Raw genomic sequence first — 17,048 nt, 5'->3', positions numbered from 1 at the left:
AAGGAGGCTGTAGTGAGATGGGGGTTGGTCTGTTCTCCCACGTGCCTGGTGACAGGACCAGGGGGAACGGGCTAAAGTTGCACCAGGGAAGTTTTAGGTTGGATCTTAGGAAGAACTTCTTTACTGAAAGGGTTGTTACGCATTGGAACAGGCTGCCCAGGGAAGTGGTGGAGTCACCATTCTGGAGGTCTTTAAAAGATGTTTAGATGTAGAGCTTAGTGATATGGTTTAGTGGAGGACTGGTTAGTGTTAGGTCAGAGGTTGGACTAGATGATCTTGAGGTCTCTTCCAACCTACAAATTCTGTGATTCTGTAATTTTGTCAGCTGCCTGTAGAACTCCTCATCAATCTCCTCATCTTGGTATGTCGTATTCATATGTTGGTGAGTTGTTTATATAAACTGTTAGAGCTAAAACCACTTACTGCTTACAAGATACTACCTAAATTGAAGTTTCGTGGCCATCTACTGTTTATACACAGGGTAGACTCAGTAAATAAGGCCATGTGGCATTATTACTGCATATGAGAGTGTATATATGTAATGCACTTCTATGTATACTGAATGTGTGATTTCTAGGCTTATATTTTATGGCTTACACAATTATCTACAAACATTTGGTAGTCATTCCCTTTGATAGTGAGTAAAGATCCAGCAAGCACTTGTAAATGTATACTACAAATATGCTTGTAGTCACCAAATCACTCTCTTGAAGTGGTGGTCTGTTTACAAATGCAAAGGAATAACATTGCATTGTGTATATCAAAACAACAAAGTTAGAAATGAAACACTCGAATTTAAACTTTTATCAAGAATGTAATTGGCTCATCTGCATGGTTCTGTCACTTGCAGTAAGTGTTCTCATTGCAGTCTTGTAAAAATATGTCTTAAATTATTACTTGGGCAAATGTGGCAGTAATTAATATGACAATAATGTGTGTGTTTCTTTCAATGTTCTCATTCAGTGCAAAGATAAAAGCATATAACAAATTTCATAGAAGGCTTTGTTCTTTCATTTTGTTTTGTCTAAACTAAGGAGTAATGTTGCATGGGTGAATAAAAGAGCAAGTTTTGATCATAATGTTCACGACCATAAGTTTAGTTTATGGTAATTTCTATTGAGACAGTAATATTGTTGACTAATAACATATTGCTCAAGTAGTACAAACTATCAATGTCAATGTACCATACTATCACAATTAGTAGTCAAGAAATAGCAGAATTCAACAAAGATGGTCCAATGGAGAGAGAGGTTAAAAAAATGTGGGAACGATGTATAGTACAAACTAGTGAATATACATAATACAGATAATGCCTAAATGTATAGGTACTGTAATCCTTTTGTTAAAGTGTTTCTGATTACTGCAGTTCTCTAGCATAGACTGATGTTTGTTCTTTGGATGTGTATATTGCAAAATAGTTAGGTTGAACTGGAATAGGATAATACTGAAATGGTAACTGTATGGTTGTATGGTGTAGTAACTACTGTAATGCAGTAACTCTGAAGAAAGTGAACAGGAAGGGACTAAACTTTCTTACTAACAATATTTTTGGATTGTGGGCTTACACAGGTTTTTCTTTACTTAACAAGAATTCTGTGCTTATCAATAATTACCAAATAATACAGGTACAGTTAGCAAAACACAACTGCAGTCACTTTTAGAGTACTAACTGTCCTAAATCTAGGTTCTGCAGCAATGCACAAAGAAACATGCAATGACTGCAATGCCAAAATTTTCAAACTAAAATTACTGTTCTTTCAAGCTTTTCAGCTTGCTAACTTCAGATTCCCAGAAGATAGGTAACATCTGCATTAAAATACCTAGTATAATCTTGAAATTCTAGGGTAAGTTTAAAGACAATAGGTCATTTTACATCGTTTCATAAGAGAATGAAAAGTACAAAATTATGTCACCGAGTACATTTAGTATGTTTATATAATTGTAGTGGGTTTGCGTGGCAAGGTTTTGGTAGCAGGGGGCTATAGGGGTGGTTTCTGTGAGAAGGATCTAGAAGCTGCCCCATGTTTGGTAAGGGCCCCATTGTTTTCCAGATCTGAGCCAATAAGCAATGTTGTTTTGCGCCTCTGTGAGAGCATATTTAAGACAGGGAAAAAAACACTGCGACACACAGCAGCTGGGAGAGTGAGAGGAGTGAGAAAACAGCCTTGCAGGAGGCGACAAGGTCAGTGAAGAAGGAGGGGGAGAGGTACTCCAGGCGCCGGAGCAGAAGTCCCCTGCGGCCTGTGGTGAGGACCATGGTGAAGCAGGCTGTTCCCCTGCAGCCCATGGAGTACCACGGTGGAGCAGGGTTCCATGCTGCAGCCCATGGAGGAGACCACGGTGGAGCAGGTGGCCCTGCACTGATGGAGGCTGCCGCCTGTGGAAGACCCCTGCTGGAGCAGATTCTGGGCCGGACCTGTAGCCCATGGAGAGGAGCCCACGCAGGAGCAGGTGACCTGGCAGGAGCTGCTGCCCGTAGGAGAGCCAGGTTGGAGCAGTTTTCTCCTGAGGGATGGACCCCGTGGTACAGACCCATATCTGGAGCAGTTCTGGAAGAGCTGCTGCCTGTGGGAAGCCCACGCCGGATCAGTTCATCAAGGACTGCATCCCGTGGGTGGGACCCCACAGCACAGGGTACGAGAGTGACCGAGAAGGAGCGGCAGAGAAGAAGTGCTGTAGGCTGACCGTAACCCCCATTCCCCTGCGCCGCTCGGGGGGAGGAGGTGGAAGAGGGTGGATGGGGGGGGAAGGTGCTTTTGGTTTCTTTCCTTTGTTTCTCACTTCTCTAGCTTGTTAGTAATGAGCAATAAATCGTACTATCTTCTTATGCTGAGTCTGTTTTGCCCGTTACAATAATTATTGCATGATTTTCTCATCCTTATCTCAACCCTTGAGCCCTTTTCACATATTTTCTCCCCATTCCTCTTTGAGGAGGGGGAGTGAGAGAGCGGCTGTGGTGGAGCTCGGCTGCCCACTCGAGCGGAACCACGACAATAATACTGTTACTATGCATCCACATGCAATATTTAGACTAAAAAAAGGTTGAAACAAAATTAGTATCTGCGAATTGGAACTCCTCATGAAATTCCTTTATATACTACAAGTATCCCCTCTGCTTTATTCTACAAAGCAATTTAGGAGGAAATAAGAAAGCCATTAGAGTATGAATCAGATAGGTTATGCTGTGCTTCTGAGTAAGCAGCAGAAAGGATAGATAAGATGGAAAAGGAGCAAGGAGAATTAATTCTGGAATAGGACTGGTTTTACTCACACCATAGTCAGATTCATTAGTTTCATTTTCTTGTGTGATCTTGAATATCAGATATGAAAGTATTGGAACAATGCATTCAGAATATTCAGAATGAAGACACTTACCACTGAGGAGGAATTTCCACAGGAACAAAATTTCAGTTGCACAAATGAACAAAAGCTGCTGCTAAACTGCATGCAGCCTTCATCTTCTTTGAGGCACACATGTCATATGTACACATGATGTAGAATGGTTTGGGGTCCACCTTTAACAGAAAGGGAGTTTGTTTACTTGTTTGGTGTAAGGGGTACAAGCATACATCTTTTCTAGAGAGAGCAATCTAGCAATACACCTGGAAGAGAATTGAAAAGGAGATTTGGAATTTTGTCCCCTCCCCCCAGCTCTACCCTGTAAATACTGTTCACAAATCTTTATTCTCATCCTGAATTTAAGGCTTTGAGGCTTAAGTTATCTGCAATTAAACTTTTATATCCTTGCAATAATTCTGTGCACTGTTCTGAAGTATGACATTTGAGTACTTGGGTAGTCCTTGGTTGACACAGTTATACTTACAACTTTGAAGCAGTTCCTGAGACAAGAATGTGCTTCTTCAAAAAACTCCTTACAGACTTTTTCCTTATCTGTAATTGGACATGGCTTCACATTCTTCTGTGTGAGACTGCACTTGCTCACCTAGGAAATATATATATATACACACATCAGTATAGTAGTGTGAATTCTTCAGATTTACAGTGTGAAGTGGTTTGAAGGAAGATTTGGGCAGCTCAGTACACTGCCCTGAATAACATCCATTTTTCATTAATATTGTGAAGCACCTTGTACTCTTCATAAATTAAAGTATTTGTCTCATAAATATTACAGATTATAGACATTGTTTCCTTTTTCTGTTGATTTTGTTATTCACTAAAGGATTCTAGTGGGTGGCTGCTGACACAGTAAATAGTTGGCTTTTCTTAGCTTTATTATATATGACAGATTTGAGTTGTGCTTTTACTAGATTGGGGGGGTGGAGAGGGGAGAATCTTAATCTCCTCACTGGATTACTCATACATAATAAACAGCAAGAAGGCTTAAAACAAAAGTAGCGAGGTGGGGGTTGGCGTGTTCTCCACCGTGTCTGGTGACAGGACCAGGGGGAATGGGCTTAAGTTGCGCCAGGGGAGTTTTAGGTTAGATGTTAGGAAGAACTTCTTTACTGAAAGGGTTGTTAGACATTGGAACAGGCTGCCCAGGGAAGTGGTGGAGTCACCATCCCTGGAAGTCTTTAAAAGATGTTTAGATGTAGAGCTTAGGGATATGGTTTAGTGGGGACTGTTAGTGTTAGGGCAGAGGTTGGACTTGATGATCTTGAGGTCTCTTCCAACCTAGAAATTCTGTGATTCTGTAAAAGAAAAAAGAGAGAGAAAAAAACAACACACCTGAAGTTCCTTACAAGAATGAGCATTTTTGGACAACAAAATGCGAATGCATTTTTGTTATACATGGTTTAAATATGGTCCCAGTCAAAAGCTGATGACACTAAATATTAACAGAACTGCTAATGAACAGCATTTACTAACATTTCTTATGATTTGTTTTGACCAAACACTTTTTAGGACTTGTAATCAAATCAGCAACTTACACATTTTTTTAATCAGTAATTTCCATAGATGGCACATCTCTGAGTTTAGAAGTTCTTTAAGCAACAAACTCAGTTGAAAAAAAAAATTAAACTGCAAGTTTAATCTTTCTTCCTGCAGGAGTCACACATTTGTAAAGTTAATTTACTAATCCCCTCATTTTGGACAGCCGCTGGTCTTGTAACACAAGAGCTTCATTGACTATCTGCAAGGTGGTGTTTTGAGGTAGCTGTAGCAAAGCTCCTGGTAGTAAGTTTCCAGACTGAGTTTGTAATGCAATGTGCGGTGACTCCAGGAATTCAGGGTGACCGACTGCTTTTGCTTGAGGCTTAGCTACCTGGTCAGATTTAACCTGATTCTTTTGCTTGCTTTCTGTGTCACGTACAGCTGTGCCAGAACATCTGGTCAGGAAGGATTTTCTGCAAGCTCCATATTATCAGCACATCTGCAAAAGCTGGCTATTTGAACTGGTTATTTCCACCATATCATCTCTTTTTACCTCCTTATAAAAGTTTTTAAGACTTTTTATCAATTCCTGACTTGGCACATTTGTATTTCCAGCCATTCCTTTAATGATGTATGATGCTAGTACACTATTGGCAAGTCAGTCCTTTTATTACATTTTTACTGAACGGGATATGACTGCAAACAGCACAGAGTTCAGCTGTAGTCACCTATAAATTTTTCTTGGCAGTATACAGCACCTCAAATATGCCATGGCCTACAAATAAAATGTACTAATCAATAGCATAAGCACAGCCATTATGCCATCAGCTACTTAAAGAAGGTCATCCATGACTCCCCAGCTTGTTTATGACAGTAAGTTTCATTAGGTATTGTTTTTAATTGGTTATTATTTCTAGTTCAACTTCTCCAGGTACTTTTGCATTAGATAGTTGCATTTTTATGAATGTGTTAGAAGTTAATCTTTGTAGCAGTTAAGAAAATTACATCAACAGTTAGTCATGTCATGGTCCCACAAGTACAGGCTGCAAACTTATTAGATATAACTAGCCAGTAGCAGGGAAAAGTACAAGAGACTTGAAGCAATCCTTGTTTTTAACATGAAGTACTGAAATAAAGATGAGAATAGTAGTATTTCTGTGTCCAGAACTGGGACACTTTCTGGTGTTCTTTCTCGTGAAAGTAAACAGAATCAGAAAATCTTAATAGCAATATGATGTTTTCTTTGTTTCTAGTAGATTCTCAAATTATGGAAGAAGGGATTTAGAAGAACTATCAACACAGCTTGAGAGCATGTTAAGGCTAAGATTTTATTTTGGTCATTTGCATTCACATGTATACATGCGTTTTTTCATATTTAGATTATTTTTATCTGATGATACATTACATGAATTAAGGTTAAGTCTCCTTTACACAAAGAGGTATAAAACTACTGGTAAAAGAGTAAAACTTATTTACTTAATGTTATAATTTCTTAAATAGAAAAAGTTCCTTCATGTAAGTTAATAACTGAATCAGTAGCTGCTAAGCCTCTGGAAAAAAACTTAGCACTTAATGGCACATGGGCAGAGAACAACTTTACCAGTTACTGTTTTCTAAAGTTTTGTTTCTTGATAAATGAGAATCAGGAACACCAAAAAAATTATTAAGAGTCTCAGCATTGCCAGCGACAACATCCAGCTCTGGAGAAAACTTCAGACCCATAATATAATAGGGCGCCTGGTACAAACCACGGCCTTGTGGTACTTACAGCAAACTTAGTACCACCTGGCTGTGTACTCTACAAAGGTGTTGTAAACAGGAAAACATCAAATATACTTGGTTGTAACATCAGTTTCTTCTAACAGCAGAAGCAACCTCCATATTTTACCTTACCATTTAGGCCAGAAATGCTCAATACCTATGCATAGGTTATTCTTGGATGGCTTTTAGCAAATATGTGCAACTTCTGCCTTAGTTCAACATAGAAAAACAAAGTATCCAGGATATGCTGCCGTTTTCTCTGTCTAGCTTTCATTCAAGAAAGAAAGATTAGGAAGTATCCATTCATTTCCAGCTTCATTATCATTGGTACCAAAAAGTCCAGCTGAAATACCTGGAATTAAATTGAAATGGTGTAAAATGTAGTTGTCATGTGTAGACACAGGAAAATTTCAGAAGCTCTCTCTGGGCTCTGTTTATTCCACACAGCAGAGCTCAGCTGCAATACTGAAGAGGATAACTATGCCTAAGTATCCATTATAGATTTTTCCTCAAACTGCAATGGCATTTAATTTGTTAGCTGTTCATTTGCTTCTCCTGACCAGATAAATACATCATGTTAATTCTCTGCTAATCTCAGTGGAGTGAGTTTTAGAATAGAGTGAGGCATGTGGATAGGAATGTATTCCAACCCAACCCTGGGAATGTTAGGCCTCCCTCTTTTGTGCTCTTACAGGTATGACAAGACAAGCCTGCTATAGAACAGCGATTCTCAGGAAAGTTTGAGGTTGAGCTGACTGCATTACATCTAACCCCCATTGCTTGCTGCTCTGTTGAGCTGAAAAAGTGTAACCTGGGTAAATACTTGCTGTCATTACTGGAAGGACATATCACAGTATCACAGAATTGAAGGGGTTGGAAGGGACCTCGAAAGATCAACAGGTCCAACCCCCCTGCCAAAGCAGGTTCCTTAGAGCAGGCTGCCCAGGTAGGCGTCCAGACAGGCTTTAAATATCTCCAGAGAAGGAGACTCCACAACCTCCCTAGGCAGCCTGCCCCAGTGCTCCGTCACCCTCACCGTGGAGAAATTCTTCTGCATATTGGTGCAGAACTTCCTGTGCTCCATCTTGTGGCCATTACTCCTTGTCCTGTCCCCACAAACCACTGAAAAGAGGTTGGCCAAATCCCTCTGTCTCCCACACCTCAGGTATTTATACACACTGAGGAGATCCCCTCTCAGTCTTTTGTCCAGGCTGAACAGACCCATGTCTCTCAGCCTTTCCTCATAAGGAAGATGCTCCAGGCCCTGTATCATCTTTGTGGCCTTGTGGCCCTCCACTGGACTCTCCAGGAGATTTTTTTTTTTTTTTGTACCGAGGAGCCCAGAACTGGACACAGTACTCCAGGTGAGGCCTGACCACGGCAGAGTAGAGGAGGATCACCTCCCTTGACCTGCTGGCCACGCTCCTTTTAATGCATGCCAGGATCCCATTGGCCCTCTTGGCCACGAGGGCACACTGCTGGCTCATGGTCAACCTGTCATCCACCGGGACCCCCCCAGGTCCTTCTCCTCAGAGCTCCTCTCCAGCAGGTCATCCCCCAGCCTGTACTGATACATGTGGTTGTCCCTTCCCAGGCCCTCTTCCTTTTGATCTTATCAATGATCTCCTTGCTCATCCACGCAGGTTTCCTGCCCCTCTTCCTCAATTTCCTACTCTTAGGGATGCACCGATCCTGAGCTTGGAAGAAGTGCTGTTTAAATGTAGCCCAGCTTTCACATGCACCCTTGCCCTCTAACAGCCTAGCCCGTGAGATACTCCCAAGCAGGTCCCAGAAGTGGTCGAAGTTGGGTCTCCGAAAGTCCAGGGTTGCAATCCTGCTTTTAGCCTTACTTCTTCCACCAAGTTCCATCTTGAACTCTAAAAGTATAGCATAGCAGAACTCCAAAAAGTAGATATATATAATAATACATTATTAATCATTAATATAATTATATGTATATATATAATATGTATATATTATAAAATATATAGTATTTTATTTGATAATAACTGGGAATGCTGAATGCCATTTCCTGGGCTTATATAAATGAATGGGGAGAAGGAAAGGAAAGACAACCCCCATACAGGTGAGGACACTCCAGAGGTACAGAAAAATACAGCTGGCAAGCTGACCATACTCACCATGGTGCCATCCAGCCAGAGTGACAGTACAGAGATCATACTGAAAGTCACAAGAGACAGAAACTCCTTTGTGATCAGATATTTCTATTTTGTTGGTTTCTTTCCTTGAATCACTGGTACTCTTTTCAAGGGATTGATCCAGTCCTTGGCAGTTCTCTACCACAGATACTTTAGACATCTGTTTTAAAGTGAAAATGCAATTTCAAATATGCCACAATGGAAGTCCAAGGAAAGGCATGCTCAGACTGTGTTTGCAGGTTAGGTGGTGTCAATTTTGCTTAGCTCAGAGTGAGGAAATAAGAATTGGGTTGTGTTAATCTTCTGAGAGAGCAGGAAAGCATACAGCCTCCCATGTATACTGAGGCTGTGGGCCCAGTTTGTCCATCAGACCCTTTAACTGCTATTCTCTTAGACCAGGTAAGAGAAAAGCTGAAAAGTTCACCAAGCCTCTCTCCTAAGTACCAAGAGAGAAAAGAGGCAGCCCCTGATTTAAAAGTGATTTTGGTTTGGGGAGTTATTTCCTGATTAATGATCAGTGCACTTCCTGGTACTTATGTCCAAGAAATGTTTTCATCTATGTTTGGAGCTTTAATACTTTGAAGACTTTTTGAGGGCAGGGGTGGAAGATAATATCTGGTCTAGAAAGGAACAATGTTTGACTGTGCCATCATACCTTCAGTCTTGGATAGATATTGATCACGCTCTGGTTCATCACCACATACAGCGATCGTGGATCACGGATTTCCTCATTTAGTATAATAGTGAAAGTATTGTGAAGAAAATCCTTGGCAAGAAAAACGCTGCATTTTGTTGCCAAATCATAAATTTTTCCATCAAAAGTCATAACGTGCCTGTTACCCATTAACATAGCATGATCTAGATAAAGATATTTCAGAAGAAATGTCAGTGCTGCTGCTTGCATATTGCAACATGACCAGCTTCTCACAAGTTTACTCATAAAAGAATTTTCCAAGCTATTATTACATTTTAATTAGTCAAAAGTTGCTCTGCAACAAAAATTTCTCCAGGAAAGAAAATGATCTAATGATTTATTTTTCATTATAAAGCCAAGTGAGTGCCCTAAAGTTTAGACAAATATGAGTTAGGATTCAAAGCTCACCTTGATTTACAGTCATGCTACTTGATAATCATAGCACCCCATTCCCCTCCCCCACATACACATACCTATACAGGAAAGAACAAGAATATTCTGTATCAAAAAATACCCTGACAAAACAGAGTATCAAACACTGTTGCAGTCCAGAAACACTCCTGATATATTACTTAGACTCTTTGGTCACTAAGACCCACTCTCAATCCCCGCCATTGTGTCTGCTTACTGGAAGGGAGACATTGAAAATGTCTTTCTGGAAGATCCAGTATCTACAAGGGACGGTTGGGACTGTTAATGCAGTCTTTTAGTATTTAGCAGTGCTTTTCAGGCAATACTGCTGCTCAAGATTTGGTAGAGCTGTTTTTTCATCCTAGATTCAGCAGAAGTGATGTTGCCCAATTCAGAGTACAAAGCCTCCATGAGAAGGCCCAGGGTCAAAAGGTATGACTGCATTCAGCTCTGGGGCCCCTGGCACAAGAAGGATATGGTGATACCTATATACAAGCCCAGAAGAAGGCCATGAAGAATACTGAGGGGCTGGAGTACCTCTCCTGTGCAGACAGCTGAGAGAGCTGGGGTTGTTCAGCCTGGAGAAGGCTCTGGGGAGACCTTATAGTAGCCTTCCAGTACTTAACGGAGGCTACAGTTAATCTGGGGAGGGACTCTTTGTCAAGGGGTGCAGTGAGGGGACAAAGGGTAATGGTTTTAAACTAAAAAAAGGTAGATATAGATTGAATTGATACTGATTTCTTCCTAGATATAAGGAAGAAATTCTTTACTGTGAGGGTGGTGAGGCACAGGTTGCCCAGAGAAGCTGTAGATGTCCCATCCCTGGAATTGTTCAAGACCAGGCAGGATGGGGCTTTCAGCAACCTCATCTAGTGGGAAGTGTCCCTGCCCATGGCAGGGGAGTTGGAATTAGATGATCTTCCAACCCAAATCGTTCTATGACTAGCATTGAACTGGAGAATCAAATCACAAGAGCATATAGATAAGACTGTATCAGGGAGTGTAGTGAAAGGGATAATGGCTTTAAACTAAAAGAAGGTACATTTAAATTAGGTATCAAGGAGAACTTTACTATTAGGGTGGTGAGGCACTGGAACAGGTTACCCAGAGAAGCTGTGGTGTCCCATCCCTGGAGGTGTTCAATGCCAGGCTGGATAGGACTTTGGGCAACCTGGTCTGGTGGGAGGGGTCCCTGCAGACATATTGGAATTAAATGATCTTTAAGGTCTCTTCCAACCCAAACCAGTCTATGATTCTAAATGCCACGTGTTGATTTATAGTCTCAACAGTAGGAAATGTGAAGAGTTGCAAAATTTGCATGACTGTTAAGTAGAGGAGCATTTCTTGCATGACAGTTTTAGCCACGATGTGACATACATACAATCACTGTTTTAGAAGAAATAGTGTATATAAAGAAGTTTAAAGGAAAATTATAAATTAGTGAGCATCTCTATGTAAACCACTATTCCAGATAGGATTTGCAGACTAGAATGAATTGGAAATTGACCCAGCTAAAAACCAAAAGCATCACTTTGAAAGGGCTTACGTTCAAAGGGACTCTCCATCATCCTTTGTTTGAATCTATAATACTCTGCAACCATGTTGATGTTGTAGAGATCTTTGAGAGGCCTCATTAGCTTTTCTTCAATGAGGTAATTAGTAATATTTGCCAGATCCAGAGAACAGTATGCTTTAGGAAGTACTGGCAGTTTCACTGCCACTGAACAGTTCCTGCAGAATACAAGCAAAACAACATGTGCTCCTTAACTGCTAAACCGATGAAATGCAGTTGCTATATTAGAAATGTGGAAGTGAAATATTCATAAGAACTGTAGTCTGGTTAGAATAGCAAAACAAAGATGTACAATTACTAAGACTGACAAAAAAAAACATGCCATATAAGGCCAAGTTATCATAGCTATTGCTATTTTGTTTGCTGCTGGGTAGTTTCTTTTGAAATGCAGGCTATCCTAGTAGACAACAAACATAAACATCATGATATGATGTGCCCACAGAAGAGAATGGGCAGGTTGCTATCTTCAGCCTGAAGCATATAAGCTAATATGAAGATTAACATATAAGATTAACACATATATCCATTTAGAATGGTACCCAGCAGCAGAAGTCCTCCAAAGAAAAACAATTACCTGGCTGAAAAACTGTAAAGGTTGTGTAAGGGCTTCCAGATCTTGCTCACAGCTCTAGAAACCATGGCCTCTGCCCACCTGAGCATCTGCTGTGTGGTCTACTGGAGAGCCAGAAAAGGAGATTACAAAACTCTTCTGTACAGCTTTGGTGTGGGGTCAATACTTGATAATGAGTTTTAAAGCAACAATCAGAGAAATTGCACTTTAACCTCTCTTGCATTTATCACTCGCCTGACAGCACCTTGTCATTTAGTGGTTAGTATCCAGAAGACAGACTTTAGTTGTTCCAGCAAAAAAAAAGTGGATAGAAATATATATCTTTCCTAAAAGAACATTACTTATTGTACACCAATACTTCACTGAGTTAATGTGCTACAGGGGCTTACAAAGGGATTGATATCTTTCTTAATATAAATTTGTGTCATGATATGTCCTTTATCATTTCAACTACAGGAGTCCAAAATTGTTTGTACAATCGCAGTCCCTCCTCTCTGTACAGAAAATGCAAAAGCTACATGGATGGCAGCAGTTCACTGCTGTTGATTTGAACCAAACCAGTAAAGCAAATCCTTCTCCTGTTGTCCTACTGAAGCACTACTGTCAAAGCAAGTTAGATATTTCAGGAACAGTACACTAGCTGTGCATAAGCTTCTTATGTAGAAAGATAACCACAGAATTTCCATAAATAAAAATATTAAGTATTTTTGTGTATCCACAGTTCAAAGCTAAGACTTAAATTTGTAAGCCTTTTCCTTCAAAATATTAAAAATTAATAAATTATTTATACCAACCATATCCAAGCCTATTTTAACAGTCCTTAATGTCATCTGGATTGGCTCCATTAGCCAAACATCTTTTATAATCCTGGGCAAAAATGCCTGGACTTTTTTCATGTACTCTTCTGTCTTCTCCTGCCAAACTTCATCCAGTGGCTTTAAGGTTACATCATAGTAGGCATCTTTCAAAGTTGCTAATGGGTCTGAAACAAACATTACATGAAACAATCCTTAAATAATGTGTTACAAAGTGATAACCAAGAGTGATTTGGTTTTTAATTTTAAATCCTTGCATCTTCCAACATAAGTGAAGGAGGGACACAGAAAACAGGAAAAGGCAGCTTTATCTTCAAGGCAGTTAGGCATATTTCACATCTGCGTGTGTGTGTGGACACTGTGTCATGAAAAACCAAAGCAGGCATTTAGCTGTAACCCTGTTCCACTTATATTAGGTGTATCAACTAAATCTGATTTTTGAGTGGAAAGAGTCTAGTGTCAGATGTTTCAAAATGAGATGTTACTCTTATTTTGAAAACTGAAGGATCTCACAGATAATTATGGCTGACCATGTTTCTCAATGGTTTCAATATGGGCCATAACCCAGAAATATTGGCTACTAGATAGATTTGAAAACAACAGGTCAAGTGAAATCTGATTAGTACAAGCATTCAAAACTCAAGGATGGATATGAACAGCCCTTTGGGAGGGAATGCTTGCCAGGGAACCATAACTGCTTCAGCTTAAGGAATTAGGTCTTGTTCTCATCTGACTGAATCCAGACTCTTGACCACGAGAATGCTTCGTCAGTGATTTCATTAGAAGGATGGCCACACTGGGGTTACTTAGAGCTGACTGCATCAAGGCTCCTTCTCCGTAATATGTAAGAGCAAAGGTCACTACTTTTGCTAGATCAAAATAGAAATATCTGCAGTTCAACAACTTTTATACTCCTTCCCTCCCACTCCCCTGCACTGTCATTGACCTGTGCAGTTTTTCTCCTTGCTTTGCATGGTTTTACTTACTTTGCAATTCATTCTGCATTTGCTGGACAGCGTCTTGAATTTTTTTCAGGTAAAGTGGGAGCTTGCTTCTTAGTATCTGCTTGATTCCACTTTGCTACCACACTTGGGTAAAAGCTCTACCCACACTGTGGAAGAATCCTGCTATCTTTTGTGAGGCTATTGAAGGCCAGCCAACTGCTTCAGACAGAAAATAGATTCGCTGCACCTGGAGTGGTTCCCAAAAAAGAAGAACTATCAAAATACACAGTGATCACAAGCAAAACTTTAACTCCATTCCAAGGCAATTCTGAACTTCTCAGTGTTAGGTGCAGAGATATAAGGTCTTGACCAAGAAATGTTCTTTTTGCCAATGTATGAATTCCAGTTTAGCACCAGATTAGGCATTTAAATGTTTGAGCAAACCAAAACAGCTGTATACAACCTAATGATTCTTTATTAACACTGAATGAACATTTCATGATACTATCACAAATGCTGTGCAGGTGCTTACTGATCTCCTGAGTCTCCAGATATATCCATCAAGCTTCTTTATCTTCTCAATCAGTCTGGCTTTGAGAATGTTCCCAATTTCATTAATTTTGTCCTATGAGAAGATGAACAAATACTTTGAATTTATGATATAGAATTGCTTGTACTGGGTCTAAATCACTTAAATTTTGTGATAGTTTCAACAACAGCAAAAATCCACAGTGACCTCCCATTTCTTAGGGGAAATTACTTTTGCATTATTCAATGGTTAGAAATGAAATCAGAAGAGTCTAAGGATGAAAACATGTAAAGCCTCCTCCAAGCAGTAGGTATGCGAAACCCTATTAGAATTCTAATCCCAGTTTTGTAACCAATGTGCTGAGCACTCCTGGCAAATTAGTGTTGTTCTCACATTACTTACCCTCTTCACAGAATAGACCTTTTAAGAGAGGGTACTATATTTTCTATGCTTTCTAGGTGTAGCTGAACTATTTAATTCTCAACATGGTATCTTTTCACATCAAATTGTAAAATAATATTATTATGAATTAAAAATTTAAACCAACATTCCCCTGGTTACTCACCAAAACTCACAACAGAAGCCTGCCTAGAAGATGCTACAACTGAAAGATTAAACACTATTCTGGAAAAGCCACACCACAATTAACTGCCACTGAAGGTTCTTACCTCAGCCTTAAGAACTGGATCCCCACATCCATGAACCAGAAAATTTAAGCTTTCATTAACAGCTGTCAGAGTAATTTGTCCCACGTTTTCTTGCCTTTCATCATTAATGTTAAGATAGCTATTAATGGCAGCCATCTGTTGCCCATCAGTACAAGCACTGACTTCCATTCCTTCTTCCAGATCCCCTTGGAGAATTAAAAGAGAGCACTTCATTTACAGGAACAACACAGACAGACATTGTTTCAAAGACAGCTTTTTAATTACTTAGCCGATAAATCAGTATCTGAGTGTTAGATATTCATGGGAGAAAAAAAATGCTGGGAATGCTTTAGAAGTACAGAGTTGCTACTGAAAGGAAAGCAATTAATTACTATAAAGCAAAATAATCCTCTCAGACAGTAATTCACAGGCTTTTTCTTTTTTTTTTAATCTTTAGTCTTCCACTATGCTTTGTTGCTGAAGTTTAAAAGTGATAAATTAAAGATTATCAGTCAACTACCCATCACACATGTAAGTTGTTTCTGCCCAAGTACTAATAAGCAGAAACAGATGGAGAGGTGTGCACAGAATCTGGGTATAGAGACTTGAGCTGAATTACTTCTACAAACTTGTGACCTCAACAATCCATAAACTAATGGTCTTCATCACAAATGGATCACAGCACTTACAAGTGAGGACATGACCATGAGAGAAATTTACATTGCAGAAACATGTGAACAGAAGTGTGTGCAGGCAAATCTGTAACAGAAACTAGGACTGGGATAGTCACCAAAATGGGTTTGAGGCAACTATCACACCACCAAATCTGCCTGGTTTGCACATAAATAAATCTAATACAGTCCAAAAGGTGGATAAGTCACAACAGGAAGCACTTGCAGCAGGTCTCGTTTCAACTAACTTCAGTCATCCAAAAGCCAAGCACAGTCTGAGATAACAGCCCTGTTTCTTCTCTCTGGTCAGTCAGAACTAATGATGTCTGATTGGAAGACCTGCAGAGGGTGATTTCATACATCTGTTTCAGCATGGGGGTTGAGCCAACCGCTTAAAAGTGCCTCTCTCTTTCCATTCACTGAAATTGGAATATAATGACTATCTTAAATGAGGCACACAATTTTAAGATGGCTAAATCAAAGTGAAACGAATCCTACCTTCAGTCACTGTTATAATCCTTCCCTGGGCAGTACTCATACAAAAGTCTCCACCAAAGTGACCTCTGTGTAACAAGTACTAAACTTCAGCTTTTCATCATGTGAAAGACCATAGCTTTGGATTGCCATGAAACTGAAGCTAGCTTGGCCCTAGAAACTAAGACACAACCTTTCCTCCTGCTTCTTCATACCATTGGTAGCTCTGAAGGTACATACCTTTCAAATACCCCACGTAGTACTGCAAACACTCCTTTCCTTTAGAAGCAGCTACTTTTACTTTCTCTTTTTGATCAATAATCCCCTCCACCAGGATTTGGCTCTGAACAGCTGAGGAAGTAGCAGTTCCTGTCAGGCCTAGCCAAGTGTCTTCAGAGCCTTTTAATAAAATGCAGCCATAAAGGAAAAACACATTTGTTCAAAGCCACCACACAGAATTAATGAAGCCATGTTCAGAGATGATGCCCAACTATCAGTGCTTTCCACAGAAGGGGAAGTAAGTTGTAAGGAAAGTGTTTCCCAATGCTTATCCACTTACATAGGAGTTACTGAGAGAGGCACAAGCATGAGGATGATTGGCTCAAGAGCTGAATGACCAGGCTTGTGGACAATCCTTTAATGGTAGCAATGAAAGAAACATACTCTGACAGTCAATTCCCTGTAAGGCTGCTAATTTGTTCCATTTATTCCAAAACAAGGAATAGAGAAAGGCTAAGCAGAGCAAGTTTAGAGAGAGTGAAAAATTATGTAGCATTTGTCTTAGCCTGTTACTTATTAAATCATGATAATTTTTTAAAGAATGGCCTATTCTCTCAGTTAATTATGACTAACTACCCACATTCTTCCTAATGAAGAGTTTGGACATCACTCCTCCGTCCCACTCTTTTGCTACCATCAGCTTGTTTATGTTATTCATATCACAGAAAATTAAGAGTAGAGAAA

The 17,048-nt window shown here is 39.9% G+C and overlaps 1 protein-coding gene across 1 annotated transcript in view; it reads right to left on the bottom strand.

Annotated features, from left to right (window-relative positions):
- Positions 1 to 2,511: 2,511 nt before the first annotated feature.
- Positions 2,512 to 17,048, bottom strand: part of LOC137864973 (uncharacterized) — a 97,389-nt gene continuing 82,852 nt past the window's right edge. The window contains 13 exon segments of the mRNA XM_068699630.1: positions 2,512 to 3,515; positions 5,390 to 5,457; positions 6,866 to 6,949; positions 8,739 to 8,916; positions 9,412 to 9,614; positions 11,408 to 11,592; positions 12,009 to 12,106; positions 12,800 to 12,987; positions 13,807 to 13,900; positions 14,297 to 14,389; positions 14,962 to 15,146; positions 15,570 to 15,624; positions 16,279 to 16,524. Coding sequence (XP_068555731.1) covers positions 3,372 to 3,515; positions 5,390 to 5,457; positions 6,866 to 6,949; positions 8,739 to 8,916; positions 9,412 to 9,614; positions 11,408 to 11,592; positions 12,009 to 12,106; positions 12,800 to 12,987; positions 13,807 to 13,900; positions 14,297 to 14,389; positions 14,962 to 15,146; positions 15,570 to 15,624; positions 16,279 to 16,524 — 1,821 coding nt within the window. The 3' untranslated portion in view covers positions 2,512 to 3,371.

Source organism: Anas acuta, chromosome 15, assembly GCF_963932015.1.
Source record: "Anas acuta chromosome 15, bAnaAcu1.1, whole genome shotgun sequence".
NCBI lineage: Eukaryota > Metazoa > Chordata > Aves > Anseriformes > Anatidae > Anas > Anas acuta.
Note: the sequence above shows the minus strand (reverse complement) of the source record. Positions and strands in the feature narration are given on the sequence as shown.